The sequence below is a fragment of the Plecotus auritus genome (assembly GCF_963455305.1).
Source record: "Plecotus auritus genome assembly, chromosome: 14".
Classification (NCBI taxonomy): domain Eukaryota; kingdom Metazoa; phylum Chordata; class Mammalia; order Chiroptera; family Vespertilionidae; genus Plecotus; species Plecotus auritus.
The window spans coordinates 4,796,631-4,816,034 of record NC_137780.1 but is presented as its reverse complement, the minus strand read 5'-3'; the positions used below and the strand labels follow the sequence as shown (position 1 = coordinate 4,816,034).

General features: G+C 56.9%; 1 protein-coding gene across 2 annotated transcripts in view; it reads left to right on the top strand.

The window, feature by feature from the left end:
* Nucleotides 1-19,404, top strand: part of PCNX2 (pecanex 2) — a 69,413-nt gene that overhangs the window by 20,363 nt on the left and 29,646 nt on the right. For both annotated transcript variants that reach the window (XR_013959600.1, XM_080650941.1), the window contains exons 10-17: nt 1,365-1,510; nt 3,501-3,654; nt 3,748-3,780; nt 6,221-6,392; nt 9,346-9,456; nt 10,006-10,097; nt 15,933-16,042; nt 17,633-17,729. Coding sequence is in view for 1 of the 2 variants with exons in the window: in XM_080650941.1 (XP_080507067.1) it covers nt 1,365-1,510; nt 3,501-3,654; nt 3,748-3,780; nt 6,221-6,392; nt 9,346-9,456; nt 10,006-10,097; nt 15,933-16,042; nt 17,633-17,729 (915 nt within the window). In the remaining variant the exon portion in view is untranslated. The remainder of the gene's footprint in view (nt 1-1,364; nt 1,511-3,500; nt 3,655-3,747; nt 3,781-6,220; nt 6,393-9,345; nt 9,457-10,005; nt 10,098-15,932; nt 16,043-17,632; nt 17,730-19,404) is intronic.

Sequence of the window (19,404 nt, the reverse complement as noted above, 5' to 3'; positions counted from 1 at the left end):
ACGGCTTTCGGATGCCAGGGCCGAGCCCGCCGGTTCTCATGTTCCCGTGCCAGCTACGTGCCAGGCTCCCAGGCCCCTCACTCTGTTTGTCAGACAAATCCATGAAGCCTATGTTTGTTTGTTTGTTTTTTTCTTTTTAAATATATTTTATTGATTTTTTACAGAGAGGAAGGGAGAGGGATAGAGAGCTAGAAACATCGATGAGAGAGAAACATGGATCAGCTGCCTCCTGCACACTCCCCACTGGGGATGTGCCCGCAACCAAGGTACATGCCCTTGACCGGAATCGAACCTGGGACCCTTCAGTCTGCAGGCCGACGCTCTATCCACTGAGCCACACCAGTCAGGGCTTGTTTGTTTTTTTCAAAACTGAGTTCTTCTCCACAGGATGAGAGCCCATCACAGGTGGATTTGGGGTTCAAACATGTTAAACCTGGGCCTAAATGTCCCCACCTGTGTCTGTTTTATTGGTTTAGATGTTTTTTTCCTAGAAAAAATGTTCAGTTTTTCTTATATCAGGCCTCACCTGTTGGCAATAAAAATCTTTTTACTCTTAGAAAGATCGGGATGCTTCTCTCAGCGTGACATTAAATAACGTGCCTTTCACACATTCAGTCATTTACGATCTTTCGTTGGATTTTGGTCGTTCCTAGGAACTCTTTTCAGGGCAGTTTCTTGGCCTTAAGTAACAGTAGCCCGGCCAGCGTGGCTCAGTGGTTGAGCACCGACCTATGAACCAGGAGGTCAGGGTTCGATTCCCGGTCAGGGCACATGCCCGGGTTGTGGGCTCGATCCCCAGTGTGGGGCGTGCAGGAGGCAGCCAATCAATGATTCTCTCTCTTCATTGATGTTTCTCTCTCCCTCTCCCTTCCTCTCTAAAATCAATAAAAATGTATTTAAAACAAAGGAAAATAAAACAGTAACCCGACCAGGGTGGCTCAGCGGTTGAGCATCGACCTATGAACCAGGAGGTCACAGGTCCGATTCCCGGTCAGGGCACATGCCTGGGTTGCGGGCTCGATCCCCAGTGTGGCGCGTGCAGGAGGCAACCGATCCATGGTTCTCTCTTATCATGGATGTTTCTATCTCTCCCTCTTCATTCCTCTCTGAAATCAATAAAAAAAATAATAATAATAATTTAAAAAAGAAAAAAGGAAAATAAAACAGTAGTATTGTGATGTGGTGAGTAGCATCGTGTTAATGGCACAGCATCATGGAAGTGAGGTGTGTTGGTTTATGAACTGTGTGGGTTTACGTTCCAGAACGTGAGCCTCTGCGTTTCGTTCTCTTACATGATGAGGTGCCTCTCGGGCAGCAGCATGTCGGTGCGAACCGTCTCTCTCGCTTCTCTCCGGCTCTGGCAGCACCTGAGTCAGGACCTGGAAGCCTCGTCCTGCTCGTCAGCCCAAGGGAAGTTCAACCGCGACCAGTTCTACAAGTTCCTCATTTTCCCCGGCAAGTGGGTCAAGGTCTGGTACGACCGCCTGGCGCTGCTGGCGCTGCTGGACCGGTAAGGGGCCGAGCCTGCAGGCGAGCGAGCGGCCGAGGACACGATGGGCGCGTGGCTGGGCGCATGTGCACGCCTGTCGGGGGGACACGGTCGCTGAGGTTCTCGGGAACACGTTCAAGTCGCACACGCTTGGGCTGCAAACCTGTCAGAGCGGTGCGATCCAGACAAGGAAAGACGTGGTCGCTTAGCCGTTAAAATGGGAGAAATGAGCCCGCCTGGCCGGCGTGGCTCAGGGGTGGAGCGTTGACCTAGGAACCAGGAGGTCACGGTTCGATTCCCGGTCAGGGCACAGGCCCGGGTTGCGGGCTCCATCCCCAGTGAGAGGCGTGCAGGAGGCAGCTGATCAGTGATTTTCTCTCTTCATTGATGTTTCTCTCTCCCTCTCCTTTCTTCTCTGAAATCAATAAAAATATATATTTTTAAAAATCTCAATGGGAAAGGCCAATAGTATGTGAGCAAGAAGTGACGAGGTGAGACACCCAGAATCCTTGTGAATGACCTGCCCACGCCGGCCTCTCTCACTCCATGCCACCCCTCCCTCCCGTAGCTCCTCCTGCATCCGGTCCTCCCGCCCATGTCTTCCGTCTCTGAAAGCAGAGTCCCAGCCTCTGCGATCCCTCCTGTGCCCTCTGACTCCCTCAGGTGACCCCAAACCTTCTCCGGCACTGAGATCCCCCCACTGTCTCCCGTTCAGCAGCGCTGCCCGTCCCAGAGCCTCCCTGTCCCACTGAGTGAGGCTCTGCGACCAGCCCTCAGCCCCTTTGTATCAACCCCCTGGCCCTCCCTTATGTGTCCCCTGTGCACCCACCGACAGCCCCCCCCCCCGCCACCTGTGGATGAGCGCACCTCTCTACCCTGCCCCTCTATTTCTGATTCCCCTGAGAACGCCAGCCAAGGAGACTGGGGTCATGACCCCTCGGCCAGACCCTCCACAGTGTCGGCTCTCCGGCTGGAGTTCTCGGGCCCCTGGAACTGGGCTCCGGCTCTGGCTGGGGAGACTGGAGATGAACCTCGGCTTTAGCCGGGTGTCAGTGCACCCCTCCCCACTTGTCATTTTTGTTATACTTTTTAATCCTCACCCGAGGATATTTTTCCATGGACTTTCAGAGAGAGTGGAAGGGAGAGGGAGAGACAGAGAGAAACATCGGTGAGAGAGAGACACATCGATGGGTTGCCCCCCTGCACGTGCCCTAACCAGGGCCCGGGCTGGGGAGGCGCCTGCAACCGAGGTACGTGCCCTTGACTGGAATCGAACCCGGGACCCTTTGATCCGCAGGCCGACGCTCTGTCCACTGAGCCACACCGGCCGGGGTCCCCCTTCCCCCCCATTTAAAGGAGCCGGTGAGGCTCTACCTGGAACGCATTGCGCTGGTGTGGGGGGAGCCAGTAGTTCTCCCACGAAACCCTCTCTAGTGGCCAAGGAGACCCAATGGGCTTATTCTTCATTCTTTTCAGGAGAGAAATCAGGGGTTAAAATTTTTTTTTTTTAAGTATATTTTATTGATTTTTTACAGAGAGGAAGGGAGAGGGATAGAGAGTTAGAAACATCGATGAGAGAGAAACATCCATCAGCTGCCTCCTGCACACCTCCCACTGGGGATGTGCCCGCAACCAAGGTACATGCCCTTGACCGGAATCGAACCTGGGACCCTTGAGTCCGCAGGCCAACGCTCTATTCACTGAGCCACACCGGTTTCGGCAGGGGTTAAAATTTTGTTTGTAAAGAAAGAAACCAGGGCCGGCTGGAGGGGTCGGGGCGGGGGGGAAAGGGGACCTATATAATACTTGCAACAATAAAGATTTTTTAAAAAGTTATGATTATGTTAAAAAAAGGAAGAAAAGAAACCTCGAAGCCTTGTCGGCAGGCGTGAAGGCGCGGAGAGAACCCCCCGGCTGTCGGGGCCGTCTGCTTGGAGCACGCGGGGTTCTCTGGGGACAAGCAGCCACGCCCACCGTGCCCCCCTCTGCTCGTACCCCCCTGTCCCCGCAGCACGGAGGACGTCAGGGAGAACGTGCTGGCCGTCTCGCTCGTCATCCTGGTGTCGCTGCTGGGCTTTGTGACGCTGAGCCGCGGCTTCTGCAAGGACCTGTGGGTGCTGCTCTTCTGCCTGGTGATGGCCAGCTGCCAGTACTCCCTGCTCAAGGCAAGGCCCCCCACCCCACCCCGCAACCCCCTCACGGTGTGCGCGTGAGCCCGTGAGATATGCTGACGCAGGCCCTTCTGCTTTGTGTTCCAGAGCGTCCAGCCGGACCCCGCCTCGCCGATCCACGTAAGCTTCCAGGGAGACACGCTGCTTGTCTTGTCTGCTCGGGTTGGAGACAGGGAATGGCCAATATCTACTGAGAAGGCAAAATGTAACCCGGCCGGCGTAGCTCAGGGGTTGAGCATCGACCTAGGAACCAGGAGGTCACAGTGCGATTCCCGGTCAGGGCACGTATACCTGGGTTGCGGGCTCCATCCCCAGTGGGGGGCGTGCAGGAGGCAGCCGATCCATGATTTCTCTCATCGTGGATGTTTCTCTCTCCCTCTCTCTCTCCCTCCCTCTCCCTTCCCCTCTGAAGTCAATATATATTTTTATATATATATATATACACACACACACACACACATATATATATACACGCACACACATACATATACATACATACATATGTATGTATATATATATATACACTGAGTGGCCAGATTATTATGGTCTCTGAACACATAATAATCCGGCCACTCAGTGTATATCCTATGTAATAAAAGGCTAATATGCAAATTGTCCCCTCGACCAGGAGTTCGACCAGCAGGCACGCCGGCCAACCGCCCATGTCCCCTCCCCGCTGGCCAGGCTGGCCGGACCCCTCCCATGCGCAAATTCATGCACCGGGCCTCTAATACACACACACACACACACACACACACACACACACACAGTGGCCAGATTATTATGCGTTCAGAGATCATCATCATCTGGCCACTCAGTGTATATATATATGAAAACAGTCCATCTGGGGGCTTTTGATCATTGATTGGCCCGTGAAGGAAGGAAGGAAGGAAGGCGAGCAGGGAGCTTGCATTAGCAGGTGCGCTTAGGAGCCAAGGCAGATAAAGGCGGCTCGCGTGCCGCGTGTCAGCGGTACTCTCGGAAGCGCGCGGGGACCGGGTGTGTCTGGGAAGCGAGATGAAACGTGAGTGTGGCGAGGGCCGCTCTCTCGCTAAGGGAGCCTCAGGTTTCGTCTCAGAAATTACGCATGCGAAGGACGTGTCCCCACACCCAGGAGACAGAGTGTGACCTGGCCGATCCAAGATGATATCTCCCACTTGTTCACGGCCAAAGACGTCCAGGTCCCCGAAAGTCTATTTTTAGCCTTTCCGTGAAAGGAAGTGCAAGTGGATGGGGGGGAGGGGGCGACTTCATCACGCGTCTTCAGCGGAGTCCGTTTGGAGCCGCATCCCGGACGCTGGTGTGTTTGTACACCGAACGGTTCTCTGGACCAGCCAGTTCACGCTGCTCTCCCCTCGATAAGAAAGGCATTAAGGTTTAACTTGGGCCCTGGTTTCCATTTTTCAATGCTGAGGAAGTATTCCCACACCCATTAACCTACGACCTACTCGGATTCAAAAGGAAATTTCATACGAGCGCAGCTATTCCTTGAAGACCGAGCCGGGACTCGGGGCCAAGCCTCGCCAGCCCCCACGGACAAGCCCGCCCCCCCTTCCTATTAAAGGATGGTCTCGGAATAGGGCCGCTGCTATGACAGCGGCAGCGGCGGTTTAAATTGCATTTCTAAATATAACACGTTGGAGGCAGCAGCTAAAAATTCACATCGGAAACCCTATCACTTTCATCTCTGCTTGTGATACGCAAAGTCGTTCATGGATTGCAAAGATATTCCCCCTACCTCATTTTTCAAAAAAATATGTTTTTATTGGTTTCTAGAGAGAGAGGAAGGGAGAGGGTGGGAGAGATAGAAACATCCGCGATGAGAGAGAATCATGGATCGGCTGCCTCCTGCACGCCCCACATTGGGGATGGAGCCCGCAACCCGAGGTTGTGTCCTGACCGGAATCAAACCCGGGACCCTTCAGTCCACAGGCCGATGCTCTATCCACTGAGCCAAACCGGCTCTAGGGCGTAGTCTCACTTTCAAAGACATAGGGAAAGGAAGCCCACAACGTTCAATTCTATTTCCTGTGAATAGTGAAGCTCTGCGTAGACCACGTAGTTTAAGTTCGTGGTAAACTTGCGGAATCCGAGAGGTCAGACGTGCTTTTAGATATTCTTATTTGACAGAATCAGCATCCTTCCCCCACTCCCCCCCTTTTCCTGGTGTTTCGAGTGTATAGGTTATGGGAGGGGGGAGGGGATGTGTTTTATGGCGTAGGTCGTCTTATATGGTATAAGCCAGTGGTCGGCAAACTCACGAGCCACATGCGGCTCTTTGGCCCCTGGAGTGTGGCTCTTCCACAAAATACCTCGTGCGGGCGCGCACGTACAGTGCAATTGAAGGAGTACCCTAATTAAGTTAATAACAATGTACCTACCTATATAGTTTAAGTTTCAAAAATGTGGCTCTGAAAAGAAATGTCCATCATTGTCCTGTGGATAGTTGGCTCTGTTGACTCATGAGTTTGCCGACCACTGGTCTAAGCGATTGACTGCGAGAATTTCGTCGTTTAATCAAAAGGAAAGGTACCATCCAGACACTGTGTTTGTTTTCTAGGGACACAACCAAATCATTGCCTACAGCAGACCAATCTATTTTTGTGTGCTGTGTGGCCTTCTTTTGCTTCTCGATGCAGGGGCCAACGCCAGGCACCCCCCCACCTACGTCGTGTACGGCCTGACGCTGTGCTCCCCGGGGTCACTCCAGTCCGCCAGGGACTTCCTCCTCGGTGAGCGCCTCCGGGGGGGGGGGGGGGGGGGATGTGGGCGGGAATGCGGGGGAGAGAGGGTCTGGGCTGTTTCCCTTCTGAGGGACTCCCCAGTGGGAGAGACTTCCCCACGAGGGGATGGGGCGAAGCTGTGCATTCTCCTCTGGGCTTGCCCACCTTTGGGGGACCGTGGGTGCCAGGGCCCTAGAGCCTCCAGTGCAGGATCGTTCCAAAGGGTTTTGAACCCGGCCGGCGTGGCTCGGGGGTTGAGCATCGACTTATGAACCAGGAGGTCATGGTGCAATTCCCGGTCAGGTGGACGCTCAAACCCTGAGCCATGCCAGCCGGGCTATATTATTATTTATTCACTAGAGGCCCGGTGCACGAAATTCATGCACGGGAGGGGGGGTGTCCCTCAGCCCAGCCTGCATCCTCTCCAATTTGGGACCCCTTGAGGGATGTCCGACTGCCTGTTTAGGCCCGATCCCTAAACGGGCAGTCGGACATCCCTCTCACAATCCAGGACTGCTGGCTCCCAACTGCTCACCTGCCTGCCTTCCTGATTGCCCCTAACTGCTTCTGCCTGCCAGCCTGATCACCCCCTAACCACTCCCCTGCCAGCCTGATTGATGCCTAACTGCTCCCCTGCCAGCCTGATTGCTCCTAACTGCCCTCCCCTGCAGGCCTGGTCACCCCTAACTGCCCTCCTCTGCAGGCCTGGTCACCCCTAACTGCTCTCCCCTGCAGGCCTGGTCACCCCTAACTGCCCTCCTCTGCAGGCCTGGTCACTCCTAACTGCCCTCCCCTGCAGGCCTGGTCACCCCTAACTGCTCTCCCCTGCAGGCCTGGTCCCCCCCAACTGCCCTTCCCTGCAGGCCTGGTCACCCCCAACTTCCCTCCTCTGCTGGCCTGGTCACCCCTAACTGCACTCCCCTGCTGGCTTGATCGCCGCCAACTGCCCTCCCTTGCAGGCCTGGTCCCTCCCAATTGCCCTCCCCTGCTGGCCATCTTGTGGTGGCCATCTTATGTCCACATGGGGGCAGCCATCTTTGACCACATGGGGGTGGCCATCTTGTGTGTTGGAGTGATGGTCAACCTGCATATTCCTCTTTTATTAGTTAGGATTAACTAGAGGCCGGGTGCACAAAATTCGTGCAAGAGTAGGCCTTCCTTCCCCCGGCTGCCGGCACCGGCACCGGCTTCCCTCTGGCATCCGGGACCCGGGTTTCCCTCCAGCCCCAGCTTTGTCCAGAAGGACGTCCAGAGTGATTTTCAGAAGGATGTCCAGTCTAATTAGCATATCACCCCTTTATTATTATAGATCAGTGGTCGGCAAACTCATTAGTCAACAGAGCAGCAAACTGCGGCTCGATGTGGCTGGCGAGCCGCAGTTTGCCGACCACTGTTACAGATCAGTGCATTACTTTTCCTTACAAGCAACTGTAGACCTCCTTTTGCCCCAACGCTGCACCGTCACGTGCCGCGTGGCGAAGGGCGTGGCTCTGAGAAGTGTCCTGAGGCGGTCGCATCGGCCACCGGAGCGCAGCCCACACACCTCGGCTGGAGGCTATACCACCGCCGGGACGTGGCCCTTCGTTGGCCAAAATGTCATTATTTGGCCCGTGACGGGAGTTCAGATCTCGCCACTGAAAACATTGCGAGGAATTCGCCGTGTGCATCGAACTGTGACCCCGTGCCGAGCCCAGGCCCACTTCTCACAGCCACGTCCTTACGTCACCTTTCACTCACAGCATTGGCCCACACTTACTTGCTTTTAACCCACTGTTAGCCAGAGAATGACACGTAAATCCCCCACTCCTACAATTCCACCAGGAAAGCCTGCATTTCTGAGTTTTCAGCAATAACTAAACGCCGCCCCGCCCCCCCCCCCCCCCCCCCCCCGGGCCTCTACTTCCACTGTTGATTAGTTGATGTATAGGGTTTAGACATAAATCCCAGTGTTTGGCTGATTGGGTTTCAAATCTAATTTCCTTTGTTTCATTGAGGATTACCAGGATCAAACTCCATTGACATTCTACCCAACACACTGGGACGGCAAGGAAGACAGATGCGCCATAGCATTGCTAACACGCGTCTCTGTGGTTCTCTGAAACCCGGTGGAAATGGAATCGAGAGAGAGAGAGTGGTGGCCAAGCGGTGTGCACACGGATGCTTTATCCAGTGTGTGTGATGGCCGGGGCAGGCGGCCCTCCGTGCCCCCCGCGTCTGTGTGTGGGTGTCTTAGTTCATCACCTGGCTCCCTGCGGAGTCTGGAGTCAAGACTAAACTCTGAGTCTCCAGCCGATGTTTGTTTGTTTATTTAAATAATTTTTTATTGATTTCAAAGAGGAAGGGAGAGAGAGAGAGAAATATCCACGAGGAGAGAGAGTCATGGATCGGCTGCCTCCTGCACCCCCCACACTGGGGATCGAGCCTGCAACCCGGGCATGTGCCCTGACCGGGAATGGAACGCTGACCTCCTGGTTCCTAGGTCGATGCTCAACCACGGAGCCATGCCGGCCGGGCTCCAGCGGACGTTCACCATGTTCAGGACTCTCCGCCACTCGAGTGCTCCGGGGACAGACACGCAAAGCGAGGACCCCCTGGGCCCCGATGGTTGCCCCCCCTCCCCGGCAGGAAGAGCCCCCCCTAACTGCCACCCTGGGATTTCCATGTCCCTGTCACTTCCCCGCTCCGCTTTCTCCCACCTCGTCTGCCTCGAGCCCACGTCCGCTTCGGGAGCTGCAGGCCAGGCTGCTCCCAGCTTCCCGGGGTCACGCTCAGGCCGGGCCGGCCGCGTCCTTTCTTCGGGCTCCGCCTCGGAGCAGCCTCTGCCTTCCGCTGCACCCGCTGGGCTCAGCCTAGACGGCCCTCGGGGTCCCCGGCGATGGGGAAGGATGGGTGGGCGGGCAGGGGGACCGCGTGGGGTCCAGGCGCAGCGCCCCCTCACCGTCCCTCTGTCTGTGCCTCGCAGGGTTTTTATATTGCTTCCCGGCCATCTCCCTCCTGGGCCTCTTCCCGCAGATCGACACTTTCTGCATTTACCTTTTGGAACAAATCGACATGCTGGTCTTCGGGGGTTCTGGTACGTTACATCCTCCTCCTCCGGTGCCGGGTCTGAAGCTCAGGTCGGCACCGCCGCCTCGGGCTGGAACTCCCGGGACCGGGCGGGTGGCTTCTCTTTGACCTGAGCACCTAACCTGCTTCAGGTCGGCTCGGTCAGGGCGACGGTGGGCCCGTCTGGGCTCCTCCAGCCAAATCGAGGGGGGCCCACCTTGCAGGAACCAGGAAGGGGTGGGCTCTCGGAGCCGTGGAGGGGGCTGGGGGTCCGGGGGCCCCGCTGGCCATTCCTTGGAAAATCCACGCGCCGGGACGTGTGAACGAGAGTGAGTGGATGTCAGGGTGGTGCATGTGCATTTGGCCACGTATGGGAGCGTGTGAACGTGTGCATGGGCCGTGCCATTGCACGTGTGGCCGGTGTGCACCTGTGCAGACACGTGTGGCCGCCCCTCACGGGGTGGGATTCAGACCCCGGCACTGATGTCCGAACGCGCGGCCTTCCCCGCGCCCTGACTCGGTGCCCCGGCTGTGGGGCCCGCGGTCTAGAAAGGGCCTGTTGCCGTTTGTGTTCCAGCTGTTTCTGGAATGACCTCGGCCGTCTGCAGCGTGGCCCGGAGCGCGGCCGCCGCCACCGCACTGCACGCGCTCTGCTTCAGCGCCGTGAAGGTAAGTGAGTGGACGCCCTCGCCTTCTCCCGGCCCCGTTGCGCCCACTGATGGTCCCAGGAATCAGATGTGGCCTCCAGGTCGGAGAGACACGGACCCTCAGAGCATGGGGGGCAGCAGGCCTGGCGGGGAGGCCTCAGCGGAGATAGGCAGGTGTTCAGACACCTGGGCACATGGAACCCACTGGGCCTGGCCTCCCCGACAAGGCGCCTCTCTGGCCCGGTCAGTCAGGAGACACAGGCTTTGTTGCTGGAATTGTTTCTCCCTTGTTCATCCTGGGCTGAGACGCGGGTCTTTCCTTTCCTCTGTCGGTGGTTTGCTGTCCCTGTACGTGACCGTCGGGCCGTAGAAAGTCGACTCCGCTTGGAGAGCGCATGGCTGGCTCTGTGCCGGGAATGGGCGCGCACGCAGGGGCTCTGGGGTTCACTTAACATGTGGAAACACGCCTGGAACCAGACGGAGCCGGGGTCCTTGGAAAGGTCATGGCATCCCCGAGGGGCACTGCGTCCCCCGGCTCGGCACAGTGACTGCCGCCTGCGAGAGGCGATCCGGTCTGTGGCTCCAGGTTCTCCACGTTCTGTCCGCATTTCGAAACGTTTCGGTGAACGTGGAGCCATTTGCGTGTCTCCCTTCTCCTGTGTTAAGTCCCGAGGCTCCTGATGGTCGCAGACGGACTCTCCGCTCTCCACGCGACGCCTGTTAAACGCTGCAAATTGAAGGAACGAGGTGAGGCGATCCGCAAGGGGGCCCCTCGGATGACGGAGATCTCGCGTCTCACCCCGAGCCCTGGCTCTGCTGCCGGTGTAACGAGGCTTTTGTCTCTGCCTTTTGTGCTGACTCTCTGCATCCCCGGAACCCACTTTTCCTTCCGTCCCTGCCCTGCGCTGCATGGCGGGGCCCTGCTGCCGATGTCAGCATGTCGGCTGTGTTTTTGCATTTTCACTATTGTCGCTCGATAGGGGACAGGTCGGGGGACCGGGAGTTGATTTTGCTCCCTGGAATATTAACTAGGAGAACATTTGGTTCCTCTCTTAATCTCACATTCCCTTGGACTCATCCGAGACGGTAGCCAGTGCCGCCTAAACGGACTCCCTCATGGACCGCAAGAGCTGACAGTGATGGACAGAAGCCACCGGAAGCTCTGCTCCCGGGAGAGGTGTCTCGGTGGTTAACCAGCTGGGTTTCCCACGCGCCGTGATTTCTGTGTTTCGTCGTCCCTGGCCGGGAGGTTCTATGTTCGGGATGGCGGGGGGTGCAGAGGCGCGTCGTGGTAATTCAGGGTTCCCGAGCCTCATTCGCTGCCGCCAGGTCCTTCCAGGTGCCAGGGTCGCAGCTCAGATGGGGCGTTTCCCCCGCGTTCAGCGTCCAAAACCTAACCGCAGGCGTCGCGTTCTGGGGTCGTGTGAGTCCTGGCATGGACCTGAGAGGTCCCCTAGCCCAGTGGTCGGCGAACTCATTCGTCCACAGAGCCAAATATCAACAGGACAACGATGGACATTTCTTCTGAGAGCCACATTTTTTAAACTTCAACTTCTTCTAACGCCACTTCTTCAAAACAGACTCGCCCAGGCTGTGGTATTTTGTGGAAGAGCCACACTCAAGGGGCCGAAGAGCCGCAGGTGGCTCGCGAGCCGCGGTTTGCCGACCACGGCCCTAATCCAACCACTCTGTTTTATCTCTGAAAACGAGGAATCCCAAGAGATTAAGTGGCTTGTTAGCATCCCGCACCCCAGACTCCAGATCTTGTGTCTTTTTAAAATATATATATATTTTGTTGATTTTTTTTACAGAGAGGAAGGGAGAGGGATAGAGAGTTAGAAACATCGATGAGAGAGAAACATCGATCAGCTGCCTCCTGCACACTCCCTACTGGGGATGTGCCCGCAACCAAGGTACATGCCCTTGACTGGAATCGAACCCGGGACCCTTCAGTCTGCAGGCTGACGCTCTTTCCACTGAGCCAAACTGGTCAGGGCTTTTATTTTTTTTAATATATTTTTATTGATTCCAGAGAGGAAGGGAAAGGGAGGGAGGGGGAGAGAGAGAGAGAGAGAGAAACATCAGTGATGAGAGAGAACCATTGATTGGCTGTTTCCCGCACACCCCTCCCTGGGGATTGAGCCTGACTAGGAACTGAACCGCGACCTCCTGGTTCCTAGGCCAACGCTCGACCACTGAGCGACGCCGCGGGGCAGAAATGCCCTCATGTTTAATGGGGTAAGAAAAATGGATTCCTTTTCCCTTAGAGAGTGCGCGAAGCTGCTACGAAGGGTGTAGCGACGTGAGAATGTGGTCTGCCTGCCTGCATTCACTTTATAACCAGCCGTCCGTTCATCTGCAAGTCCCTACATTCCGTTGCAGAGATGTCTCACATTTCTAAGGACAAAAAATTAAAAAATGCTGAAACGGAGATTCTCTTTGGAGAGCAGTTTCATTCTAAAGCCGAGCTTCCCTGCGCATTTTCATCAAAAGAATTCCCACGTGCACGGGAAATCGACCACAGAATTGTGGGACTATTCGACAGTTTCATTTCTGCCTCACAAAGTATTTCAAAGCCTGTGGGAGATTTATGAGGCCAGCACTCATCAATCCATATCCTTTCCAAGTCAGGGGCCCCTGGGAAAATCTCAAAGCCAGTAGGGTAGTTACTCTTGAGGCAGACTGTCTCATGGCGTACACTTCATTACCGGTGGGTGACAGGTTCTTTAAAACCCGTCTGCCTCCAGAATCTGTACGTATATGTGTGTGTGTGTGTTTGTATGTTGTGTGCATAAGTGTGAGTATAATAAGTTATATATAGAAAATAAAATTTAAGACTAATATGTACATGTTTAAAACATAGAAGTTTATATCCTATAAACTTCTGGTGTGACTCAGGGGTTGAGCGTCGACCTATGAACCAGGAGGCCAGGGTTCGATTCCCGGTCAGGGCACAGGCCCAGGTTGTGGGCTTGACCCCCAGTGTGGGGCGTGCAGAAGGCAGCCGATCCATGAGTCTCTCTTGTCATTGATGTCTCTCTCTCTCTCTCTCTCCCTCTCCCTCTCCCTCTCCCTCTCCCTTCCTCTCTGACATCAATAATTTTTAAAAATGCACACGATTGAGAATTTGGAGCTTGAGCGTTGCAGTAGACACGCTAGGAAACCCACTTTTACGTGATCTTGGGTAAGGACACGTATGAGCTTGTCCAGGATCTTAGTGCAGATACTCAGCCGCGTTGGGCCTGAAGCTGGCAGCCCAGGTCAGAGCCACGCAGTTAACTACCACTCTGCGGGGAAAGCCCGACGCTGCCTTCGCAGACCCTCCCACGCGTGGTTCGTGCCATTAACTGTGCCGGTATCTGCTGTAACGTAAGGGACCGTCACTCAGATCAGCGCATTGGGTCTCTACAAATTGATGACATGCCTGTCGGGGCCCCGGCTCCGAGGTGTCCAGATCCACTGGGTAATATACACGAGGATCGGGTGTTAATCAGTCACTCATGCAGCGGGTACACGTCTGCAAAGGCGGGGCGGGGGGCAGACATGACCTCACAGGCCGAGATGAATGCTGGGAGGGAGGAGGATGGGGACAAGGCCACTCACGCTCAGGCCACTGGCCGATTTGATATTTTTACCTCCCGCCTCTTTTCCCACCGATGGCTCTTTTAGCTGCTAAGCAGGGCCGGCGGGGGTGGGGGTGGGGTCCCTAGTACCGATGGGTCGGCTGTGCCCTCCTATTTGCATTGGAGAGAATTAATTAGGTAGAGAGTCGGCGAGAGAAGAACTAGGGAAGGGCAGTGGGCGAATGCAAGCAGGTGAACGCTTATGTGTAGCCAACTGGTCTGGTTTTAACGGATGATGTGGGAGGACCGTCCATCAAGGGTCCCCTTTTCTTCTCAGTTAACAAAAGCCAACGCTGACACGCTGCTTTGCCGCGCGCAAGGCTGTTGCAGGTCTCATTAAGGCATGAACACCTCTGCCGTGAAGGTCACTGTCACCTTTCCACGGAAGAGGAGCGACGGGCTGGGAGCCCTGTCTGCCCGCGCCTGGGCCCTGACCTTTTCTCCGCGTCTCCTGGGCCCTGACCTTTTCTCCGTGTCGTGCTGTGACAGTCACTCCCAGGGCCGGGGTCACTAGATCCCTCTAGCGAAGTTCCCAGCGTTTGCATTCTCGTGGGCTGCACGGCACTGGGAATGAAAGGCTCAGCGTGGGCAAGCGCACAGGGGCCCGTGAAGGACGGGAATGGAGCAGGTTTCCCGCCTTTGGAGCTTTGCTCTTTTGTTGAGTTTTTTTTTTGGGACCAGCCAGGCCGGAAGTGAAAGGAGAGACGCCGTGGGCGGTGGCCAGAGCGGGGAGGGGAGAGGCGCACGCGAGGAGGCGGACAGCGCCGTCCAGCCACCAGCACCGCGGACCGAGCCTGCCCTGCGCGGAGCCCCGCAGGGGGAGGACCACGCTCCCCCGTTTCTCGTGTGCGGGGCCCCACGTAGCCACTCCGGTGACTCCCCCGGGCCTCTGCGTCCTGCCCTGTGAGCGCCTGGCACCTCACACCTCGCTGTTCCACCGCCTGGCGTTCCTGGTCAGTTTCCCACGTGGTCTCCTTTCCCAAGACCCCGGGTCTGCCTCCCTCACGCGTGCGCGCCTCCCAGGGGCCAGTGCGTCTCCCTGGAAGTCAGGGAGACGGCACCAAGTCGGTGGGTTTTTCACGCTGGCCGCCGCAGCATGGGTAGGAGTTCACAGGCAGCGCGGCATGGACAGGGCGAATGGAAGAGCCCCCTGGGCCGAGGGAACCCCGTTTGCAGAGGCAGGGGGACAGGAAGCGTGTGTCTTCCTGGCTTGGGGGCTGGGCGAGCCCGCAGTGTGAGGAAGGGGGCTGGAATGTGGACGAGGGTCCGATCCTAGGGGGCTGGGGTCCCTCCCCGTGGAGGAGGCGTGACGAGGTGGTCGATGAGGCATCGTGGAAAGTACCGAGTGGAGGTCAGCCGTGTGGTTGGCTTGCCTTTGCCGAGAGGGGCCCTCTGGCGTGTGGAGGAGGAGCGGGTCTGGGGAGGGCAGGGCCGTGGGACTGGCATTCACGTTCCCGCGGGCGCTGGGAGCAGCAGGCCTGGCCGAGACCGTGGGAGCCTGGCCAGTAGGACACAGTGAGGGGAAGGGACCGGCGGGGGGCGGGGGGGCAGGGACAGTGGAGACTCAGTGACCTGTGAGGACCAACCCAAGGCCCGCGAGGGTGGTCAGAGGCTCTCGGGCGGCCCTCAGCGGGGCTGGTGGGGGGACGGGCCTTGGAGCCAGACTCCCCCCGGCTCTCCTGCTGCAGGCCCGGCGGCCTCAGCTCCCTGCCAGCGCTGCTCCCGGGACCCTACCCCTTCCCTGTGGGGGAGAAAGGAGATGCATTTTAACATATTTTTATTGATGTCAGGGAGGAAGGGAGAGGGAGAGAGAGAGAAACACCAACGACGAGAGAATCATGGATCGGCTGCCTCCTGTACGCCCCACACTGGGGATCGGGCCCACAACCTGGGCATGTGCCCCGACCGGGAATTGAACTCTGACCTCCTGGTTCATAGGTCAACGCTCAATCACTGAGCCACGCCGGCCGGGCAGGAGATGCATTTCGTTTCTGAGAACGTGAGGCTGGCGAAGTGGAATGGCTCTCTGCCCAGGGCTCTCTCTCTAGTCTCTCTGTATCTTTCTTTCTTTCCCAGTCTCTCCCCTCTCTTCCCGTCTCCTCTAAGATCAATAGAGGGATAGAGAGTTAGAAGTGGAATGGCTCTCTACCGGCATATCGGGGAGTCACACCTATCGTGTGGCCCCCCACTCGCGAATTTGGTTCTGAGCACCGGGCTGTGCGGTCTCTCCCCAGGAGCCCTGGAGCACCCAGCACATCCCCGCGCTGTTCTCCGCCTTCTGCGGCCTCCTGGTCTCACTGTCCTTCCACCTGAGCCGGCAGAGCAGCGACCCGTCCGTGCTCCTGTGAGTAACACGCCCCGAGCTGGACGCAGGCGGCTGTGACACTCCCCACGCTAGAAACACGCTCCACACTGCAACGCAAGCACTGAGCCGAAACACACACGCCCCGTGCTGGGACACACACATTGTACACGCCTGTGCTCTGACACACACCTGTGAGTAACATGCCCTGTGCTCTGACACACGCACCTGTGAGTAATACGCCTGTGCTGTAACATGCACACATGTGAGTCTCACACACACACACACACACACACACACACACACACACACACACATACACATACTGCGCGAGGGTCCCTGTAGCCTTGCTCTCTCACGGTGGGGGGGAGCGGTGGGGGGGTGGGGGACGGCTGCTCAGTGCCAGTGGGGTCACACTCTTCTTAGCTGGTCCCTGGGTGAGGGGGACGGGGGGGGGATTGCAGGTTGACCAGAAGCCCCTGAGCTGCCAGCACACATTCCATTGCCTCTGTGCTCCTAAGTAAAGCACACAAGCACACGAGGCAGGGGTACAGGGTGCAGGGGTGGAGGACAGGGGGGTGGGGGAGGGGGTGGGGTGGGGGAGGGGTACAGGGGTGGGGGAGGGGTGCAAGAGTGTAGGGATGGAGGAAGGGTGCAGGGGTGGGGGAGGGGTGCAGGGAGTGGGGGAGGGGTGCAGGGGTGGAGGAGGAGTAAGGATGGGGGAGGGGTGTGGGGTGGGGGAGGGGTGTTGGGATGGGGAGGGGTGCAGGGGTGGGGGAGGGGTGCAGGGAGTGGGGAGCCCACAGCCCAAGCCTGCCCGGCCTTTCCCACGTGCGAGCGTCTGAGAAGTGCCCGCCTCGGCCAGGACCCCCTCTGCGCCCAGTCTGTGGCCCCGCTGCCTGGACTCCAGGGCTCACTCGGGGAGACGGGGCCGGCACCTCCGAAAGGAAGGGTTTTTTGCTCCCGGTGCCGCCAGCGCCCTCCAGGGGGAGCGGGGGTGCACCAGTCCCTAGTCACGTGAAATGTACTCGCTAACCCTCCGTGGTCGAATTTTAAATCTTTGGCGAAGATGCCCTTTGGACCTGGGAACCCGTCGTGCGATGCCCGAGTCTCACGTGTCAGCAAACCCGTCGCCATCGGGTGTCAGTCACCCCTGTGATCTGCCCCGACGTGGGGAGGCTGGCGCAGGGCAGCCGGGGCTGCGGGGCCGGAGAGACCCAGTGGCAGGCTGTGGGGTGCGGCGCAGGGCAAGGCCGGGGAGGGCACCGGGATGCGGGCTGCACAGCCTGCACAGGCTCTCCTGTCGGGGAATGGCGGGAAGTTGGGTTTTGCTGCTGTTTTTGGAGGAGGAGCCTGCGGGGCTGGCAGAGGTGGGGCGCCCCCTGAGCTTAGCTGCTGACGGTCTGGGCACCCATTCCTCCTGCCTCAGTGAGGAGGGAAGTTGGAAATCAGACATCACCTTGGCGGTCGCTCCAATGCGGGCCCTTTTGGCCTCTGAGGAAGGAGAGCGCCTCGTTCTGTCTCTGAGTGTGGGGTCCACGTTGAGGTCTCCGCCTCGGCCACGGCCACGGCCACGGCCACGGCCACGGCCACGTGTTTCCGACAGTCCAAGGCGTGTGTCTTCCCCTGCAGGTCCTTCCTTCAGTGCCGATGGTCTCCCAGGTGCTCCTACCAGGACCCGGCGGAGCCGGCTGAGGACCCTCTCCCGGGGAAGATGAGGGACTCGGTGGTGAGACACGCGTGCTGTGTGACAGTCCAGGCACCGCGTGGCATGCTGGGAGATGCACACGCCAGACCGCACTGGCATGGCCTGGCCAGGGCCCATGACGGCCGCGGCCCCGGATCTCCCCCGCGTGTCCCCCGTGGTCCTCCGTGTCGTGACTGGCGGCCGTGCTCTCTGCTTTGTTGTGGCCAACGTCACGCGTGGAGGACAGTGAGCCGCGGCCAGCAGCGCCCGATGGCGTCTCGTTGGTGTGGCTGCAGGGGCCGAGTGGGGCCGCCTTCCTGGGTCTCGCACACACACTTTGGAAGGCTTGGCACGAGGGGAGCCGTCCCGGGAGGGGGCTTCATGTGACGGTGTGCCCTTCTCTGCAGGGCTTCCCGTCCAGTTATAGTATTTTAATGGGACCATCGGACTCAGCTCTCGCAGTTTGATGCATAATATTCTTGTGCCGTAATGGGAGCATAAACTTTCCCTCCTGGGTCTGGTTTGGTTTCTCTGTGTCTTTCTCTGTCTTATTCTCTTTCTTCTCTTTCTGTCTCTCGCTCTCTCTTTCTTTTTCTCTGTCTCTCTCTATCTACCTATCTCTCTCTCTCTCTCTAGTCTCTCTGTATCTTTCTTTCTTTCCCTATCTCTCCCCCTCCCTTCCCATCTCCTCTAAGATCAATAATAATAAAAAAGAATAGCAGCTAAAAGCTTTAAAAATCTGAAAAAGAAATATAAGGAAGGGGAACTTAGCTCTTTGAAATTTAGTAGTATATTATAAAGACTGAGTAATCCCCCCCAAAAAAAGACCCACAATTAAATATATATATATTTTATTGATTTTTTACAGAGAGGAAGGGAGAGAGATAGAGAGTTAGAAACATCGATGAGAGAGAAACATCGATCAGCTGCCTCCGGCACACCCACCACTGGGGATGTGCCTGCAACCAAGGTACATGCCCTTGACCGGAATCGAACCTGGGACCCTTTAGTCTACAGGCCGACGCTCTATCCACTGAACCAAACCGGTCAGGGCAAGACCCATAATTAAAGATGAGATTACTGAATCAGTAAAACACAGAAAGGAGACAAATTATGTAGGTGAATTTATTCTGTAAAAGTTAAATGTCACCATCAGGGATTGACATTAGCTATGTGGCGTTGAGTTGAGGTGATTGGTTAGCAGTGGGGTTGTGGGCAGGGGGGGAGGGGAGGAATTTTGTGTGCTGTTCCTAGTCCCTTGCCTGACACCAATGGAAGTGAGACAAACAGAAAGAAGGAAGGGAATCCAGTGAGACTTCCCACCTCTGACATCAGGGCAGGCTGAGCTATCATCACCAAACCTTCTGCTGATTCAAACAAAAAATTCTGCCCTGGCCGGTGTGGTTCAGTGGGTAGAGCGTCGGCCTGCGGACTGAAGGGTCCCGGGTTCCATTCCGGTCAAGGGCACAGACCTTGGTTGCAGGTTCCCCGGCCCTGGTTGGGGCGCATGCCAGGAGGCAACCAATCAATGTGTGTCTCTCACATCGATGTTTCTCTCTGTCTCTCCCTCTCCCTTCTCCTCTCTAAAAATCAATGGGAAAATATCCTCGGGTGAGGATTAACAAACAAAAAAAACCCCAAAACTAAAATTCTGAATAAAATACAAGTAAGTCCTAACATGTGACAAGAAATTGCCAAGATAACAAGGAATTACCGG